The 20,743-nt window shown below is 42.6% G+C and overlaps 1 protein-coding gene across 13 annotated transcripts in view; it reads left to right on the top strand.

The window, feature by feature from the left end:
• The window catches only part of KLHL29 (kelch like family member 29), a 598,483-nt gene that overhangs the window by 557,710 nt on the left and 20,030 nt on the right, over positions 1-20,743 (top strand). For all 13 annotated transcript variants that reach the window (XM_075126386.1, XM_048845630.2, XM_075126385.1 and 10 more), the window contains 2 exons: positions 5,320-5,513; positions 18,004-18,148. In XM_075126386.1, the coding sequence (XP_074982487.1) occupies positions 5,320-5,513; positions 18,004-18,148 (339 nt within the window). The remainder of the gene's footprint in view (positions 1-5,319; positions 5,514-18,003; positions 18,149-20,743) is intronic.

The raw sequence follows: 20,743 nt of genomic DNA, 5'->3' as shown, positions 1-20,743 counted from the left end.
TCCCCCCAGGAGTATTCTGTAGCTTGTATATAAATAACGGATGGAGGAATTAAGAGGATCTATGAACTGGGTTTCTGTATAGTGGATGGAGCTTCCTAATACGTGAGAGCTGAAAAGGCTGTATATGTTGACTATATATATGGTAAATGTTTATGGATTTGGATACTTCAAAGTAATTATCTGTCTGAAGGGTGTTGAACGATGAAGCATGTTGTTCTGATACAGGGCCTCTAGATTTATCTAAAATTGGCTGACTACTTCAATTTATATGTGCACATGGAATACAGTTTAAAAAATTAAATATAAAATAATCTGTAATTGTCATTTTACACACTGTTTCAGAACCCAGTGTTATATTGATGTCTTAACAAAATTATATCTAGAACCTTGTCCAAGAATAGTTCATTAAGATCTTCAGAACAGTCAGAAGGAAATGAAAAAGCAAAACCATTAATGTGATTTTAAACATCATGTGAGCCATCTGGAGTGCAGATCAATACTACACAATGAAGCTCTATTTTGTATAGCATCCTTCCTGAAAATTGTATTCCAAAGTTAAATAATGTATAAGATAGTGAAGGGTTGCTGGTCTATAAACTATTGATAATGATAACATAAAGACTTTATAATGTGAATAAATTAAAGCATTCAGTCATAAGGCTGTTTAACTTTAGAAGGAGAGAAATTAAGAGGCCGAGGAAAAGGGGGGAAAACGTGTTTTCAGATAAGGTATGAAAAGAGTTGGAGAGTTCATAAGGCAGAGAGCTGCTCCAAAGGGCAGAAGTTACAGAGTAAAAGCCTGTCTTGCCATTAATGCTGAGATTGTGGGAAAAGGAAGAGAAAGAAAGCACATGCTAAATGAGATGAGTGAGGTGAGAGAAAGATCAGTCCTACGAGGGAAAACTGGGGAATGCAGAATTTTCAAAACAAGAAAGGTTATTTTTATTTTGCAGGTCTAGTCCATAAACTGGGATGAGGCCAATAGACCCACAGTGTTTGGGTAGGCCCGCCACCAGAGAATGGTGTGGACAGGCTTGGAAACAGGAAAGCAGGAGCTAGCATTGGCATAGTAGAGAGCCAGAAGTACTGTGAGCAATTTTGCAGAGGGAAACCTTTGGGTGGATGGGATCCAGTAAATTAAGTCTTAATTTACTATTGTAAACAGCAGAGTCGAATGAGAGGTCTGAGTCAAGCAAAGAGATCAAGATGGATATTTTTTAGGTTAATTCTCTTGGCTATAAGCAGTTGAATAGAGTGTCAGAAGATAGTCACCACTATTGTAAAAGTGGCAGTTAAAGTTAAAGGTGGAAATAACAAGAATGAAAGGAAGACTGTAAATAGAAAAGAGCAGAAAGCCAAGGGATAAACTGGTTGTGATTCTTCTCTGCACAAGAAAGTTGCATTGATTTAGCTTTATTCTGTTTTTAAACCAATGTAGTTAATTCAGTGTAAATCCTTGTGTGGACACTTTAGGAGTTGACTGAAGTTAAACCAGAATGATCTGGTGATTGGAAAACATGCCAGAGAGACAGTTAAGAAGATCAAACTACTGAGCTTATCAAAGGGAAGGTTAAGAGGTGACATGATTATGTTCCACAAGTGTCTGTGCTACCTGGACAAGAGATATTTGATAGTAGACAGCTCTTTTATCTAGCGGAAAAAGGCATGAGATCCAATGGTTGGAAGCTTAAGCTAGAGAAATTGAGACTAGAGAAATAAGGCACATACTTTTACAGTGATGGTAATTAACCATGGGACGAGTTACCTAAGGACATGGTGGATTCTCTATCACTTGAAGCCTTTAAATCAAGACTGCGTATCTTTCTAAAGATATGTTATCGCACAAACAGATGCTATGGGTCGGAATGTTGGTCAGCGAGGAAGAGAAAGGAACAACCAGTGCATGCTGACAAAATGAGAATACTCAGGTGGGCACTGGGGTAAGACAAGAGCTGATAGGCTACACAATGAAATGGTATGAGCCATGATGCAGGTAGCCCCCAACACAGAAAAGCTGAGGGAGTATCCACTGAAATGGCTGGGTCATAATGCGCCATTTCACTTTGAATGGTCCCTTAGAATATGGTCCCTTAGAATAAAGTGCTAACTACTTATGCTAAACAGTCTGTTTAATCTTGTATTTAGCTGCAACACTCTGAGTACCTTTCCCAGATCTGAGGAAGAGCTCGGTGTTGCTTGAAAGCTTGTCTCTCTCACCAAGAGAAGTTAGTCCAGTAAAAGATATTACCTCACCACCCACCTTGTCTCTCTAATATTTTGGGACTGACACTGCTAAAACAACACTGCATACAGCAATGGCTGCGTCATGTGAGATGACGAGATGTGGGATATGTTGGCCAAAGAGAACAAGAGCTAGTAATCACATGACAAAGACCATGAGCAAGACCTAGAAGAAGGTGGTTCAAGATGCTAAGAAGGACATGAAGAGGGTTGTTTTCAGCTTGGAAGACACTTGACAAGAATGTTTGAAGATGAAGAACAAGACCTGCTGACACTGATTGCCAGGACAAGATGAAGGCAAAGAAGAAAAAGAGGATTAATCAGTTGTTTTCATTATAAAATCAGGGATGGCAACAGATCAATTACCAATACTAGAATTACTGGGGGACAAGAGGTAGCTACATGTATCCCGCCAGCAGTGTATCAAACTATTTTTATTACACAGTTTTGTCCATATCTATTTTTTAGGATGAGAGTGAATATTGCCATGAATATTACTGCAGAAAGGGACCTGGGGGTCATAGAGGATCACAAGCTAAATATGTGTCAAGAGTGTAAAACTGTTGCAAAAAAAGGAAACATCATTCTGGGATGGATGGATGTATTAACAGGAGTGTTGTAAGCAAGACACAAGAAATTATTCTTCCACTCTACTCTGTGTTGATTTGGCCTCAGCTGGAGTATTGTGTCCAGTTCTGGGTGCCACATTTCAGAAAAGATGTGGACTAATTGGAGAAAGTCCAGAGAAGAGCAACAGAAATGAGCGAAGGTCTAGAAAACATGACCTATGAGGGAAGATTGAAAAACTTGAGTTTGTTTAGTCTGGAGAAAAGAAGACCGAGAGGGGACATAATAACAGTTTCCAAATACCTAAAAGTTTGCTACAAGGAGGAGGGAGAAAAATAGTTTTTCATAACCTCCGAAGATAGGACAAGAAACAATGGGCTTAAATTGCACCAAAGGCAATTTAGGTTGGACATTAGGAAAAACTTCCTAACTGTCAGGGTGGTTAAGCACTGGAATAAATTGCTTAGGGAGGATGTGGAATCTCTGTCACTGGAGATTTTTAAGAGCAGGTTAGACAAACACCTGTCAGGGATGGTCTAGATGATACTTAGTCCTGCCATGAGTGCAGGGGACTGAACTAGATGACCTCTCAAGATCCCTTCCAGTACTGTGATTCTATTAGTATTGCATACAAATATGAGATTTATATCACTGTGCAATTATATCGTAAGTTTTTAAGTGATGCTTTTGGTAGTCAAATGCAGAGTTGGTACCTTATTTTTGGCACCAAATTTTAAAAATTAGATCTAGTACAGGATTGTGCCCCATCATATGTTCCTGCCTCCATATTATTTGATATTTTTTTCTGTTTCTTCTCATAATGATTCTGTTTTTTTCTGTGCCATTAAGTTGAAAATCTTTAGAAAGTGCATTTCTCAGTACTCTTTATTATATGGAAATTCCCTCATTTTAGTTGATTAAAATATACCTCCATTTTGGTTTTTCATTTTTATTAATTTATTAATAGTGATCAGTTATTTTTATTGAAATGTTACTAGTGTAAAATAAATCAGTTCCTGTCAGTTTATGCTCCTTGCTCTATTACCTGTCTTTTATCTCTTGTTTGGTTCCACGTTTGGACATTGTGGGTATGTCTACACTGCCTCTGGGAGCAGGCTGGGTCCACAGACTTGTGTGGGTGGGGCTTGCATTAGTGCATTAAAAATAGCCATGCAGACAGTGCTCTGATGTTCCAGCTCAGGCTGGAACTTGGGCTCTCAAACCCGCCCTGTCACCGCAGCCTGAGAGTTCAAGCTGCCACCCAAGGTGTAGTGTCAGAGTACAGTTGCTACACAGCTGGTTTTAGCGCTCTTACGCAAGCCTGACCAATACAAGTCTGTGGGCTTGGGCTGGGAGGCTCACTCCCCGATGTTGTGCAGACATACCCTGGCAGACTGAGAGATGTGTCACAAATGGAGAATATCACTAGGAACAAATATATCAGTTTCAGAAAGAGATTCTGAAGACCAGGAATCTAGAGTATTTTGCATGTTGTAAGCATCCGTCCTATGATCAGGAGCCAAAGCTCTGAATGGGTGATGAAGGCTTGTGTGTTTGTCATCAACTGTTCCGAGTTACTACCATTTAGGCAACTACTTTTTGACTGAATGTGCCATTTCATGGAAATATTGAACCATGTTGTTTTCCACTGTCTCCCAGGCTCATTTTACTGGAGCTCTTTGGATCACTGCCACATTATTTAAAAAAATAGATGTCTGATCTTGGGACGTTGTCTAAAATGAGTCTTAATCCATTGTTTATTAACTGCACATCCTTATGGTCAATGGCTTAATTAAATCAGATACTGATGACCTTAAAACTAATTTAGTGCTCTAATGAATATTCTTTTCTGTTGCGCTACATGTTAAAAATGGATGCAATGAGGAAATCTTATTCCAGTAGCAAACTCCCCATTAACATTTGCAATATCCTGCAATGAAGTGTAGTAGTAGCTTGATACATACAGTGGCAATTAAATGGAGGCAATTTACACATGCACAAAATGTGCATTAATGGCTAGTTAACTAGAGTAAAAAGGGCTATCATGTTGTATTATGTTTGATGATGAGATGAGCTTCACAAGCTAAACAATTCAAGTATATTAACAATTCCCTGCCTCTGGTTGCTGTTGGATATCACCACGATGATTTGCAAGAATAATCTTACTGTATTCCAATTAATAGAAATTAATTAGTGGAAGTCTTCTTGACAAAGGTGTCCTGAGTTTCTTTAGCTCAAGCTATAATTAGGCTTGAGAGACATATGAAGAAATAGATCTGGTTTTCTCTGTGCCTTTATCGTTATCTTCTTAAAGGTTAGAAAGCAGCATTAATGGCATTATCTACCAAAACAGTTGGATTGCTTTGATCTTAGAAGGTATGTTTTCAGGTCTGTTTTATCTGTCTGCCTAGCTGCCTATCTCTCTGTATATTTTATCTGTCAATCTGTCATGCATTTACAACACATCCATCACTGGTCCATCTGGACTTACTCCTTTTGCTTTTGTTTTAGGTATGACACAATCACCAATCAGTGGGAGACAATAGCTCCTCTGCCAAAGGCTGTGCATTCTGCAGCTGCCACTGTTTGTGGTGGCAAGATCTACGTGTTTGGTGGGGTGAATGAAGCTGGTCGTGCCGCTGGAGTCCTTCAGTCATATGTCCCTCAGACTAATGCATGGAGTTTTATAGAGTCTCCAATGATCGGTAAGTGATCAGCATTTCACAATTTAAAAAAGAAAGAAATGTCAGGATATAAATGTCTATACCACAAAATAAGTAAACCAAAGGGGCTGAATGTAAAGATGTCTTTAATAAAAGGCTGAGGAAAAGGTGTTTGTAATAGCAATGCTGGACGGGGTTGGTAACAATATGTAATATATTAACCTGGAGATTCAGTGGTCTGGATCCTTCACTCAAGGCAAATGACACTCATTAATACCCCTGCTTATTTAGCTAGAAGGGTTGGGTTCAAGGTGGGGACAGAAAGGAAAACAACACAGATATGGATACCCTATACATTATACAGTGCACTAAAATTTTGTTATGCCATCAAATGTCACTTCATGCCTAAAACAATGCCATTCATTTAATGGATTATTATTACTGTTGTTGAAATTCCTCTTGTCCCAAAGGAAGCGAAGGTCTTTTTTGCAGGAACTCACAGATGTTGTTCAATGGAATTCACCCTGCAGGATAGAAAATCCACAAGACAGGTGGACTATGAAGATCCAGCACTGTTTTTATTAATTATGTTTACAGTGCCCAGGCGAGCGCTACATGCCTTACAGAACAAATAGAAAAATCGGGGGACTAAAAATTTCAAAAGCACCTAACGGCTAGATCCTTTAAATTCTTAAATAGTCATCAGAGCAGGGACTTAGGTGCCAAGCAGCTTGGGAGTCAGAACTTAGGTGGCTTTGTGCATGCCCACCGTCAGAAATTAGGGCCCCAGGGGACTTTACCAATGGAAACATAGGTGCCTACAGAGTTAGGTGGCAGCCAAGTAGGGGTTTTGAGGATCTAAATTTCGCACCTGTGCACCTAAAATGGCATTTAGGCACCTACATCCATTTACAGAGATAACCCTAAGTGACTTAGAAGCCTAATGGTATGTCTGTACAGGAGCTGGAAGATATAATTTCCAGCTTAAATAGACATACACACGTTAGCTATGATCAAGCTAACATGCTAAAAATGGTGGTGGTGGTGGTGCAAGTGGAGAGATCATAGAATCATAGAATCATAGAATATAAGGTTGGAAGGGACCCCAGAAGGTCATCTAGTCCAACCCCCTGCTCGAAGCAGGACCAATTCCCAGTTAAATCATCACTCAGGGCTAGCTGCCCTGAGTATGATCCCGTCTGAGAACCTATGTACATATTAGAATAGCTAACCCCTCCCACCACTTATGCCACTGTGGCTAGACTTCTATTTTTTTGCACACCAGCTCCATCAGAGCTAGCACGGGTATGTCTATGAAGGCTGAAAAATTGCACCTCCAGCTCCAGTGTAGACATTCCCTAAGCATAGGCGCCAACTCTGTGGGTGCTCTGCACCCACCGGCAGCTCCCCGCCCCCCACCCCGTGCCCCAGCTCACCTCTGCCTTCGCCTCCTCCCCTGAGCGCGCCGCTGCTTCCTGCTTCTCCCCTGAAACAGCTGTTTCACGTGGCAAGTGCTGGGAGGGAGGGGGGAGGAGGAGGAACGCGGCGGTCTCGGGAAGAGGCAGGGCTGGGACAGGGATTTGGGGAGGAGTCCAACAGGGGAAGGGAGGGGGTGGAGTCGGGGCTGGGGGGCGCGAGCACCCACCGGCGCCAAGGAAAGTTGGCGCCTGTGACCCTAAGATCCATTCTCAAAAGTGACATGGGCGTCTAAATAGCATTGACTTTCAATGAGACTTAGTTTCCTAAGGCCCAGATCCTCAAACGTATTTAGGCGTCTAACTCCCATTGAACTCCCAAGTGCTGGAACATCTTTGAAGATCCAGGCCTAAATTGCTTTTGAACATGGGACTCTTTTGACACTTCAAACCAAGGGTGCCTTGCCTAAAGATTTTAAACTCAGTGTTAGATAGGATGCAACCATGTCACTACTAGGACATGGTTATTCAGGTTAGGCCTGAGCACATATGGATGTCCAAAATAAACTACTTTTCCCCCCTTCTGTATATTAATTATTAATATTATTTTATTTATGTATTTATTTATTTACTACATCCCTACTTCAGGCATTGTGGAAGAAGCAAGTCTTGGGGAGTCAGTTGTCACCTATAAAATCTGTGTTTATAGCTTCCCCTGTGGATAAAGCATTGCTCTTTTCCTTTTCCCTGGCTGTTCTTTGTGTCCAGTCTAACATAACATGACATGCATATGATGTAGCATGAAGCACCCAGCAGGAGGGCATCAGCCACCAACAATCATATTTATGTATTACAGCAATGCTAACAAACCTGTTTCCTGGCTTTTTCCATCACATGGACACAATGGCTGCTGTTCATATAATCGACTGAGTGACATTATGAGGTTTTTCTGTGCTCAGAGCATACTGCAAAAATGAATGTATTATGCAAAAAAGTATTCCTTTTCCTTACCGAACTAGTACAAGTGCCACAGTAGCTCAGAATTCATTCCCTGGACTCATTATATTGTCTAGCACGTGTCAAGGCTGTGCATGCTTGGAAAAATCATCCAAAAATATCCCAAGATGGGTACTTCATACATTTTCAAATAAATTGTATTATTTCCTAACAAAAAATACACCAAAACCAACTCCCCTGCACTCATGGCAGGACTAAGTATTGTCTAGACTGTGCCTGACAGATGTTTGTCTAACCTGCACTTAAAAATCTCCAATGATAGAGATTCCACCACCTCTGTAGGCAATTTATTCCAGGCTTAACCACTCTGACAGTTAGGAAGTTTTTCCTAATGTCTAACCTAGACCTCCCTTGCTGCAATTTAAGCCCATTGCTTCATGTCCTGTCCTCAGAGGTTAGGAACAAATTTTCTCCCTCCTCCTTGTAACAATCTTTTATGTACTTGAAAACTATTATCATGTCACCTCTCAATCTTCTCTTTTCCAGACTAAACAAACCCAATTTAAAAAAACAAAAAACCCAATGAGGAGTCCTTGTGGCACCTTAGAGACTAACAAATTTATATGGGCATAAGCTTTCATGGGCTAAAACCCACTGCATCAGATGCATGTAGTGAAAAATACAGTCAGCAGTATAAAGACTGGGACTGGATGGATCACTACAAAAAGTAATTTTCCCTCTGCTGATACTCTCACCTTCTTGTCAACTGTTGAGAATAGGCCACTTCCACCTTAATGGCACTGGCCTCATTAGCACTGACCTCCCACTTGGTAAGGCAACTCCCATCTTTTCATGTGCTGTAATATTTATACTGCTTACTGTATTTTTCATTCCATGCATCTGATGAGTGGGTTTTAGCTCACAAAAGCTTGTGCCCAAATAAATTTGTTAATCTCGAAGGTGCCACAAGGACTCCTCGTTGTTTTTGCTGATACAGATGAACACGGCTGCCACTCTGAAACCAGTTTTTTCAATCTTCCCTCATAGGTCATGTTTTCTAGTCCTTTGATAATTTTTGTTGCTCTTCTCTGGACTTTCTCCAATTAATACACATCTTTCCTGAAGTGTGGTGCCCAGAACTGAACCCAATTTCGCCAGTTGAGATCTAATCAGCGCAGAGTAGAGCAGAAGAATTACTTCTTGTGTCTTGCTTACAACACTCTTGTTAATACATCCCAGAATGATGTTTGGTTTTTTCTGCAACAGTGTTACGCTCTTGACACATATTTAGCTTGTGGTCCACTATGACCCCCAGATCCCTTTCCGCAGTACTCCTTCCTAAGCAGTCATTTCCCATTCTGTATGTGTACAGCTGGTCATTCTTTCCTACATAGAGTACTTTGCATTTGTCCTTATTGAATTTCATCCTGTTTACTTCAGACCATTTCTCCAGTTTGTCCAGATCATTTTGAATTATAACCCTATCCTCCAAAGCACTTGCAACCCCGCCAGCTTGGTATCGTCTGCAAACTTTATAAGTGTATGCCATTATCTAAATAATTGATGAAGATACTGCACAGAACTGGATACAGAACTGATCCCTACAGGACCCCACTCGTTATGCCCTTCTAGCTTGACTGTGAACCACTGATAACTACTCTCTGTGAATGGTCTGACATACGGTAGCTCATACTTGTAAGTCCATCACTTCCAAGAAGTCGGGTGCTAACCTATCCAAGCCAACCTTGGCAAGAATGTTGGCATTTTAGGGAAGTAATTTGTTTTAAATTATCTCAATGCTAGTGAAACAAGCTGGAGACCAAAGTACTCTCTCCATAGAACAGATACAGCATAGACAACAATATTGTGAACTCTTTCACACAGCCCAGCCAATCTGCCTCCAATCTATGCCACTTAGATTTCTCCTAGGAATAAGAAGGTCTACATTCATTTAATCCCTGGCTTCTCTGCTGAGCCTGCCAGTAAGTGTACCAAATGAAATACTTGTGCAGTAGGACTGAAACATGTTTCCCATAGGTCACGAAATAGTTATCAGCAGTAATAACTTTTTGATGACTGCAGACCTGGAAATATACTCAGTGGAGTCTGTAAGGTTTTGTCTACACTGCAGTTAGACACTCTGTGGCTGACCCATGCCTTCTGATTCGGACTCACAGTGCTTGGGCCAAGGAGCCATTTAATTGTGGTGTAGCCATTCAGGCTTGGGCTGTGGACTGAGCTCTGGGACCCTCTCACCGTGCAGGGTTCTAGAGCCCAGGCTCCAGTCCGAACCCGAACATCTACACCGCAATTAAACAGCCCCTTAGCCTGAGCCCTGTGAGCCCAAATAAGTGGCCTGGGCCAGCCCCACGTTTTTCATTGCAAAGTAGACATACCCTTTGTGGACTTGAGATGCTGTTGATTGGCAGGATTCTATAGTTAAACAGTCTCACATCTCTTCTTCCCAGTCCTAACATCTAACAAAGCTGCCACTTAGTAACAATTCTGGGTAAATGTAGTGCCACAAAATCAAACCAGCATTCATACTTGCACTGCTTACCTTTTCATTTCTTGCTATGCTGTCCTTGCAGAGCTGAAGAAAATGTATTTTATGCACAACGTCCTAAGGCTTGTCTTTTTGAACAAGACCGCTATAGACATGCTGAAGTCAGTGATTGTAAATAAGCATAATCATCTTGTCACTTTGTGTTTTAGTTCACTTCGTGTCTAATGCTAGGGTACTAAAATGTACCCTCTATGCAATATCAAATAATCAGTTGCCTACATTAATGTAACTATAAGTTTTGATTTGTGTTTCTGAGTGGGTTTTCCATTTAAAGCTGCCCACAGTTTATATGCAAAATAGGAGTTTTATTTACCTATCTCCATAGTTAAATTTTAAAATCTGGTAAGTGGTGTGGGAAAGCACAGGTCAGGGACCCAAGAACATTTCTGGTATCTAGTCTAAATCTAATTTCTTATACCATGTCCATCTCTGGATCATTAGGTTCCCCCCTAGTTTTCAGCTAAAACTCTCACATGGTGGCAAGGGGTGGTGACTTTAGGACTCAGTTCTGGCAAGTGTCCACCCTCTGTTTCCCTAGCTGCCTCACTGGTGGAGTTTCCCCTCTGTTCTTAAGGTGGGTAGCTCTCCCCTGACTGCAGAAGTTCTCCCCAGACTGGTGGATGGAGATGGGCCTCCCCCGGCTTTTGAGTGAGAGAACAGGGCTCCAGGTGCCTTCCCAATGCCTGCTCTTCAGACTGGGCAGGCAAGCACTGGCAGGAAGGGATAGGGGCTGCAGGATTGCCATTCAGTGCAGCTGCAGCTTGGCTTCCTTTCCTTGCATCTAGGATGATTTCATGGGACTACATCTGATGTCTCCCATGTGTTCTAGAAAGCTCTTGACAGGGCAGGTGCATAGAAACACAAAAAGGGATTACCCAGTAGCAACTGCCCTGGCAATAGCTGGTGCAACCTGTCAGCTCAGTCCCAGCCTCTGAGAGGGCTGAAACTGTCAACAGGATGAACCAGTCTTAACATTTCCAGTCAGGCCCTATCAATTAATTCCATCCCCCCACTCCTGTATCAGATTCCCATTGCCTTGATCACACCATTATAATCAGAGCTGGCCTAAGGATTTGAAGGAGGAAATGTGAGATCATTCTTTGGCTATGCCCAAGCTCAGTGGTTTCCTTGACACACAGACTGTGTTTGGCAGGATCTTACCCCAACGCACACACCTTCCCCTTCACACATTCTCCTGCTGCACCTGCCAACCTCCCCTGGCTGTGTTGATTTATATCAGTTCACATTTTGGAAGAAAAGGGCTAGAAACTTACTTTTTTTTTTTACTAAAATGGAAGCCTAAATTTTGCTTTTGTGGCTCTCTCTGCTAACCAGGGGCTTGCACAAGTCTCTACCAGCTCCTCAGTGATTTGTTGTCATGGAAACTTTCTCTTGGTGAAGATGGCAATGCTCTATTAGATTCCTTTCAGTAAGGTTGGATAAGGAAAGACATTTAGAGCCTGAGGAGAACGCTAACTATCATTTCAATTTGTTTCTGGCTGTTTCTCTCAAGAGGATCTCAGGTATAGAGGGCTATGTTGTTCACTCTTATGCCTCAGAAAGGGCAGACAGGCACTAGAGGTGTTCGCATGTAGGCCAAAGATGTGCTTGGCATCCTTTTCTCCCATGGTGGGTATCACTGCTTTCTGGAATGTGCCGAGACAGCGCACGGTAAACAGCAATTTAGATACTAGGGAAAGATCTGAGGCCAGGTCTCTGAGGAGCTTCATCACCGCTTCATAGGAATGTCTGAGAGACTTAACCACCTAATTCTATGCCCCGCCTGAGTGTTCAGTCAGAGCACTAAGGCTGTTGTGAACACTTTGAAGACAATATCTACTTCATAATTCCAGGGCTGATTTTGTCTTTTTTAATTTAAAGGAGTAACAATTCCTGTGATTTTCTTTTAGAAATTCAGGATCAGAGAAAGCAGGGACAAGAAGGTCATACAGAAGACTCTCTAGTCCATCCTTCTGCCAGGGCTGGACTGTTCCAGACAGCATATTTTCTAGCGCTTCCACCACGTCCCTTGGGAAGCTATGCTACATCGAACTAGATCTCAGAATTTTTTCCCAGTGTTAAACCTCAATTTTCTTTTTCTTCAGTTCACTTGGCTATAATCCACATGTACCACTCTAAATAATGCCTCTCCCTCCTTGGTGTTTCAATATTTATTAAGATCTCCGTTTACCAAAGCTGGTAACATTTCAGCTCTTCTGGTCTTTCGCCACAAGTCAATCCCTCCAGCCTCATGATCTGTTTTGTTGCGGTCCTCTAATGCCCTCCAGTTCATCAGTATTTTCTTGGTTAGTTGGTGTCCGGAATTGAACACACTACTTCAGGTAGAAAAGGAGGACATGTGGCACCTTAGAGACTAACAAATTTATTTGAGCATAAGCTTCCGTGAGCTACAAGCATCTTGCTTTAGAAAAATACAGATTTCCTTCATACAGAAAAAAGGTACTGTTGTGACTGAAGGCAAGAGACTTTGCTAAGGATTCATTTAAGTGCCTGTGGTGTATTACCTGTCCTCTGGAAGAACATCATGACCTACTATATAGTAAACAAAAATCTTATATTCGAGAGAGAGGGAGCAAGTGCCAGTTAGCTATGTGGTTTAGATGAGCATGGAATTTGTGGTTCTTACCCCTTCTGTTAGTCCCTAGATTTGCTCACCCCTCCTCTTTAGATTTTCTGCACTGTCACCTCTGGTGCACTCTCCATTGATCTGAAGTTGGGTGTGTGCTTGGTCAGCGGTATAGTACTCATTCCCCTTCTCTCCTTGCCTCCTGTTCCCACGAGGACACTGGCCTCAAGGAGCTGCAGCAGCTCCTTGCCAAATGTCTGAAATCTGAGAACTAGCTGCTAATTACAATATTTGCAGTTCAGACCTCACAAGCTATGTTAAGAATCAGACTGCCATCTCTGGGCTGCTGAGGGATGTCATCTTATCCCATTCCTGTATGTTGATTTGCTACACAAATCATGAGTTTTTCTGCCTTAGGTATGCAGGGAGAAGTGGAGACACGCAGTTTTAAAAGCAGATTTGGTTTCCATTAACTAGTTTTCCAGTCTGTTTCATAAGCATACATATATTCACCTCATAAGGAATTCAGTAGACTATTCAGTAGGAATAATATCTGGATACAGTCATACTAGTGGCGTGCCAGCATTTTTCTGAAAAAAATGTTTTGGCTGGTGTGATTTCAATAAGATGTTTACAACAGGGATCATTTCCGCTATTCATTTTAATACCATTTCAGGCTGTAACCAAGCACTGGTTTGGAATGCAATGTAAGATCTTTCAGCAGTTGCTGAGTGCAGCAGGACATTTTAGAATTCTGTCTTACTGAATATATAGTTTATTAATGTGATACTGTAGCCATAAGTCACACCAGAGGGAACATATTGTTATTTTGAGGTTATTGGTATATGTCTCAGATAGGCTAGATTTTCAACCACCCAAGAAGTGCACCTGCCCAGTGAGTTCCTACAAGTACAAACCACATTCTGGAATGGCTTATTGCTAAAAGAATATCACTCACTGAGTTTAAACTCCCCCTTTATTTTTAAGAGCAACAATTGTAGTGAATGGAGTTATGAAGTGAGTTCTTCCACTTTGAACAATAGTTCTTAGCAAAATTATAGGGGGAAATAATAAAGCAGGGGACTTTTTTCCTACCATTTAAAAAAAATTCTTACTTCTTTTTTTGCATTTAAATCTCAACTAACTTTCTGTTGCAAAAACTATTCATGGAATACTGGACAGTTTCCAATTTAGATTTTATGACAGGAAGTGGATTAAAGTGTCCAGATGTCTTCAAACTGCTGCTGAAAGGGTTCTTTATGGAAATGACAACTCATTTCTCTTTCAGCCCCTTCTAGGATGACCATATTTCCCAAAGGCTGGGGCTGGCATCGCTGCTCACCCCCTCCTCTGCACATTCCCCCACACCCCACGTTTTTGACAAAAGTGGGCATTTGTCCCATTTACTCTTGCCAGCTTGATCCGTTTGGCAAGAGCAAATGCGGCAAATGCCCACTTTTGCCAAAAAAATCAGGACGGCCGGGACAGGGCTTAAGAAAGGGACTGTCCTGGCTAAAATGGGATGTTTGGTCACCCTAACCCCTTCCTCCTCCTTTTCCCCCCCTCCCCATTTACCCATCCCCACTAGCCACTTAATATATAGAGTGCTTTGGTTTTGTTCCTCAGTGATGTGGCCCAAGCTGTCTGTTCATGGGAGCTCAACGACACATCTATCATCATCATCAAAAAGGCCCAGTCAAAACATGGCTTTGGACAATTAGTATCTGGTTTCATCACTAACCTGCTAGCAAGTAACCTTTAAGGGGGGAATGGAGCATGTGGAGTGTTTGAATAAGGTTGTCCAACCTTGAAGAGGAAAATTGAGAAGGGAAGGGGAATTGGTGGCATCCAAGTGATGTGAGAGCTAAGGATGGATATTGGCCATCCACCTGGAAGAAACTGGAAGACCAACTTTGGTAATCAAACCATGAAGTCTAAGGGGAAATTACGAGCTTGGAGATAAATCAGTGGCACCTGTGGGAGTTTACTGCAGCCACAGTAATACAAAATATGTTGGTTTATATCTTTTCTGATCCCCATCTCTGTGGGGTTCCCTTATATTTTTGTAATATAAAGTCCTCACCAGAGATCAAGAGTTTGCTTGCTATGAAGTTCTCCCTTCCTGAAACCAGTAGGAGAAATCTCTTCCTCTCAAATTTACTTTGTACTTACTTAGAAATTGTGGCTAAAGTTGAAAACAATAAAAGATTATGAATAGGTGAAATACTGAAAATAGTGATAGGAATCAAAGTTGATTGACTCTAGCCAAAGAATGAGAACCAGCCCATCCGCTTATTTAAAAAGAGAAAAGTATCACTATTTAAATAACCAAGGGGGTTTCCTCTTTTTTGCTGATAAATTGGAATATGAAGGCAGCAATTCAGCCTCCTGAGAAGTTATTACTTCTGCCTTGAGGAAGCCCAAAATAATTTTCCTGTGAGATTTGGACATTTAATTCTGAGCTCTCTTTGTGGGCTCTATACACTCTCTTGCAGAATGTTATCCAGAAAGAGACCAGAAAAATGTGATAGTTAAATATAGAGAACACACACTCACACGTTTTGATTTTGAAACATGTGGGATAAGAGGTGTTAGGACAGATAAGTCTTTCTGCTATGTTACAATGGCTTAGTGGAGTTGAGAAGATATTGTTCTGTCTTCTAAGTGAATTAGTTTCTTCCCAGCTTTCTATTTTTTTTTTTAAATCACAAAGAGCGATGACATTTTCTGAAGGGTACATTTGTGTTTTTTGACATATGCATATAGATACTTGGTTAGCAACAGACTCCTTCTGTCTTTTCCAGTAACTTGCTTTAGCCATTTCAGTACTTTCTACAGTTGGGTCGCTTTACACTCAGACAGCTGACATGCAATGACCCCTGGAGGCTGAAACTAAAAGTTTGAGCATATACTGTAGCCCAACTTTCTGCAGGAGTCTTTCCTGCTAAAACTTGAACAATAGCATGCATCCCATCACAGCCACTTACTTTCAGTGTAGTCTTTGCAAGGAAACTAACTTAGGCCCTGTTCAAGACAAGCGCATAAGCATGTGCTTAACTTTAAGCATGCATGCAACTCACATTGAAATAAAAAAGTCCACTTAAAGTAAATCGAAAAGGAGGACTTGTGGCACCTTAGAGACTAACAAATTTATTTGAGCATAAGCTTTCGTGAGCTACAGCTCACTTCATCGGATGCAGTGAGCTGTAGCTCACGAAAGCTTATGCTCAAATAAATTTGTTAGTCTCTAAGGTGCCACAAGTCCTCCTTTTCCTTTTGCGGATACAGACTAACACGGCTGCTACTCTGAAACCTGTCATTAAAGTAAATCTACTCACAAGTGAGGAAATGCCTGAATGAAAGTTTTCTTAATTCTGTTCTGTGTGCATATGCCTCATGATACAGATTTTAAATACACACTCACGTACTACCATAAGGCATACACACAAGAGGGCTGACTTAAGGTTTAAGAGGCAACCTTAATTCAGGCATTTCCTAACCTCTGAGTGCTTTGACCTTGATAATGTTCTTTTAACATAGTTTTGGGGGTTTGTTTTGTGTGTAACATTCTATGTTTTAAAAAATATTAAAAATGAAAAGAAAAAAATCCCCTCACCTGGAACCATATTGACTCCCCATGTAGAGCTGGAGTCTCTAGATCCATAGCACAGGCCTCTACCACCTGAGCTACCTCAGTAGCTGGTGCAGCACTGTTGTTGTCTACGTGGTCCTGCCACTGCAGAGGGGTGGGGACACATACTTTGCTATTGATTTCCCAGCTATTTACTGATCCATAAAGAAATGTTAAGACTCGGGACGCCTTGGTTCAGTTGCAGGTTCTGGATGAGTGTGTGGTCTAGTGGTTACAGATTCTTCAGCCCCGCCCCCAGCCTCTCCCTCTCGCCTAGTACAGAATGAATCTTCAGAGACTAGCTGCCAAATTCTACTGAGCATGTGCGAACTGAGATTTCTCAGAGGCTTATAAATTGGCCAAATTTGGGCACCTTTTCACTGGAACAGAAAAAGGGTTGTTCCTGTCACTCTGCCAAATTACAAGTCCCTGATCCAAAGCACGGAGGTGCTAGAACGTCTCAACTCAAGATTTGAGAAGTTTTTTAATATCTGCAGACCAACAATCTCGTTCCTGGAAACTGCTGGACCATTTTAGTGGAAATGCCTGAGACAAATGCCAGGCATGGAAAATATCAGTCAGCATGCTTAAAGCATGTATAAGCATATGATGTATTATAATAGGGATATATGGAACAAGTCTGCTAGCTAAATTTCACAAATTATTTATTAAAATAATGATATGGTTAACTTTACCAGGTATCGTCTGATAACTCTGCAGATAACGCCGCAGTGTTAAAGCATTCCCTGGAAACTTTAATAGAAATCAGTTTAGGACATTTGGTGCCTAACATGTCAGAAATGCTGAGCACTCACAACTCCAGTTGAAGTCAGTGGCAGCTGCAGAACATGCTCTAGGTTATGTTTGCAGGAAAGATTAAGGGAGAAATGTTAGGCCCCAGAAAATATGCTTAGATGTGTTGGGACCCACCCACAAGCAAAAAAGGAATACAAAAGATAATCTATTTTTTAATACTATTAAGAAGTGGGATACTTTGCTCTAGGGTTCATCTGTACTGAGCCACTTCTCAGGAATGGAAAGTGAGTTAAGATTTGCAGCAATTCAAAACTCTGCAACAAGTTGACACATTAATTTCAGATACAAGAACAGAGCTTTCACTGTGGCTCAGTTAGGGTTTGGAGAGGATAATTGTAACTGTACCAGTTGGGCGGGGAGGTTACTGGGGAATGAAGGACTGATGATGAACTTTGAAAGTGCCTTTGAGAAGTTTAGGAGAAAAGAATAAAAACAAAAAAGACTTCCTCATTTTTCTTTCCCTAGCCTCAGAGGTTTAGAGAAGTGTGCCTTATCTCTAAACAAAAACAACTCCAAACCTGAGCCTAGAAACTGATCTCAGTATTGCTTTCCATTGACAGATAACAAATATGCTCCTGCAGTCACTCTCAATGGGTTCATCTTTATTCTTGGAGGCGCTTATGCAAGAGCAACCACCATCTATGACCCAGAGAAAGGCAATATTAAAGCAGGTCCCAACATGAACCACTCCAGGCAGTTCTGCAGGTGAGAAAAACCATTAAGATTGAATTACCAGTACCTCAGTATTTTCTACTGGAAAAAAAATGACTACATAATAATAATAGTGAGAGTGGCAGCGGGAAGGGAGATGTATACAATATGTTTTTATTCATCTTCATTATACATACCTAGGGGTGTATTTTAATGTCCTTGTGCATCATACTGAACATTTGTCCCTTAATATTTGAGTACCATGATTTGCAATGAGAGACAGAGAGGCCGAACTCTTGGGTTCTAATCAGTACTTTGCAACTGACAGGCTGCATGACCTCAGGGCAAGCCATACAAATGATCTGTGTGTCAGTTTACCTATCTGTAAAATGGGGATGATAATATTCAGTTCACATGGGTAAGGCTACGTTTTTGTCACAGAGATCACAAAAGTCACAAAATCCATCATTTCCAGAGACCTCCCTGACATTTTCTGCTTCAGTCCCTGGGGCTGCGGGACTGGAGCTGCCAGCCAGCGTGGCCTTGGAAGGGTTCCAGCAACAGGTGACAGCCCCCTCAGGGCCCCCTGCAGGTTTCCAGCGACAGGCAACAGCCTCCTCAGGGGGCCTTCCTCAGGGTTCTGTTGACCAGGGACAGCCTTGCGGGGAGGGAGGAGAGAGAACCCTGCTGCTCCCCGTCACCACAGTGGTGGGGGAAACCATGGAGCCGCAGCAGCGAAAGTCACAGATCAGTCACAGCATCCATGAATTTTTGTTTATTGCTTGTGTCCAGGACTTTTACTAAAAATAACCATAATAAAATCTTAGCCATAGAAGCCACCTCTCCTGACCACCAAGGCAGCTCCTTAGCGATGGAGCCACACTGCATCACTGGTAACACGTGCCCAAACATATATTTTTAAAAACTCCTCTTGGATTTTATTTTTGGTTTCAAAATAAGGACAGAAACCACCTAAAAAATCGAAGAAGCCATTTCAAATGTTAGTTCCACATTTTTTATATTTAAAAGAGCGCCCCCTTTTTCACTGCTGAGCTGAATTTTGTCCCGGAGCAAACAGATTAAAAAAATCACACGCCAACTTCCAGCCAAAGCCACTGTGTTCCTGCTGTTTCTGTGCTAATTACAGATTTTCATTGTTCCTCAAGAGTGAAATTGAACTGAGGAGAACCCCACTGTGTTCAGACAGTAGTTAATGATATCTTTCTTTAAAGATTGTAAACCAGAAATAAAGGGTGTGCTGCAGTTTACATGAGTTGCCTCATTATCTAGGATTTTAAGTAAATAAAAAAATGCAGATGTTATTTAACAACACAGAATTAACCACTGTGATAGACCCAGGCCAGTTGGGTACAGCAGAGTAGCCTTATTGGGATCCAGGAAGTGGGCGGGCGAAGCCCACTGCTAAAGGATCTCCCCCTCAGCCTAAGAGGGGGGTCCACAGGACCTGGAAAACCAAGTAATTACCAGGGACAACTAATAAACAACAGGGACAGGAGTGCGGTCAAAGGGTCAAACGAAGGGAACCAGATGGGGACACCAAGCAGAGAACCCCAGACAGTGCCCACTGCTCCTTGAAGGCGTCAAGGGAGTCAGTGGACGCCTCCCAGAGAAACTCTGCCTGAAGGCGTGAACGGACGGAGGATCGGAAATAGGCCCCACAGTCACAGGAGACTCCATCGGCCATCCTCCTCACCCTGGTTTTATAGATGGTCACTTTAGCCAGGGCCAGGAGGAGGTTAACCAGGAGGTCCCGTGACTTAGTGGGGCCTTTGATAGGGAGTGCATAGATAAGGAGGTGAGGGGAAAAGTGCAACCAAAATCTTAACAAAATATTTGTGAGGAGCCGGAATAGGGGCTGCAGCCTGGCGCACTCCAGGTATACGTGCACCAGGGTTTCCCTCACGCCGCAGAAGGGGCAGGTGGCCGGGATTGGGGTGAACCACACCAAGTACACACCCGTGCTCACGGCCCCATGAAGGAGCTGCCAGCTGATATCCCTGGTGGGCCTCGGGACCAAGGTGGAATATAGGCTGGCCCAACAGGGCTCCTCACCCTCTAGAGGTGGCAAGAGATCCCTCCACATTGTGTCGGGGCGGGGTGAGGGTGAGGATGTGAAGGGTGTGGAGCATGAGCGTGTATATATGTTTCCTTGGCGCGGTCCAGAAAGGGACAGGCTGCAGCTCTTGTAGCCAGCTCACGGTGAAGGGGCAGGGGTGTCGGTCAGGTCCATGAGGCAGGGGCCCGATAAAAAGGTCCGGAGGGCCTGGGGTGTGGGGTGGGGTGCACCCTCTCTTAGGACCTGGTCGAGGTAAACCCAAGCAGCAGGCAGCAAAGCGGCCCTCACCTCCTGAAGTATGCGCAGGGGAGTACGAGGTCTGGAGAGCCCCATGCACTGAGCGAGCGTCAGGGGATCCAGCCAGTCTCCCCGGTCGTAGTCCCGGAGGTCTCTGACTCTGGTGACTTCTGCCAGGACCAACCTCTGGCACACCAAGTGGGACTCCGCCACCTGCACACGGAGCTGGGAGTTGTGTAACAGGGGCTCCGCGAGGAGATCTTCCCCCACGGAGGCCGCCACAGACCTCGTCGCTGTGAACAGTTTCCAGGTCCGAAGGAGGTCCTGGTAGAAGA

Source organism: Caretta caretta, chromosome 3 (assembly GCF_965140235.1).
Source record: "Caretta caretta isolate rCarCar2 chromosome 3, rCarCar1.hap1, whole genome shotgun sequence".
Classification (NCBI taxonomy): Eukaryota; Metazoa; Chordata; order Testudines; family Cheloniidae; genus Caretta; species Caretta caretta.
Note: the sequence above shows the minus strand (reverse complement) of the source record. Positions and strands in the feature narration are given on the sequence as shown.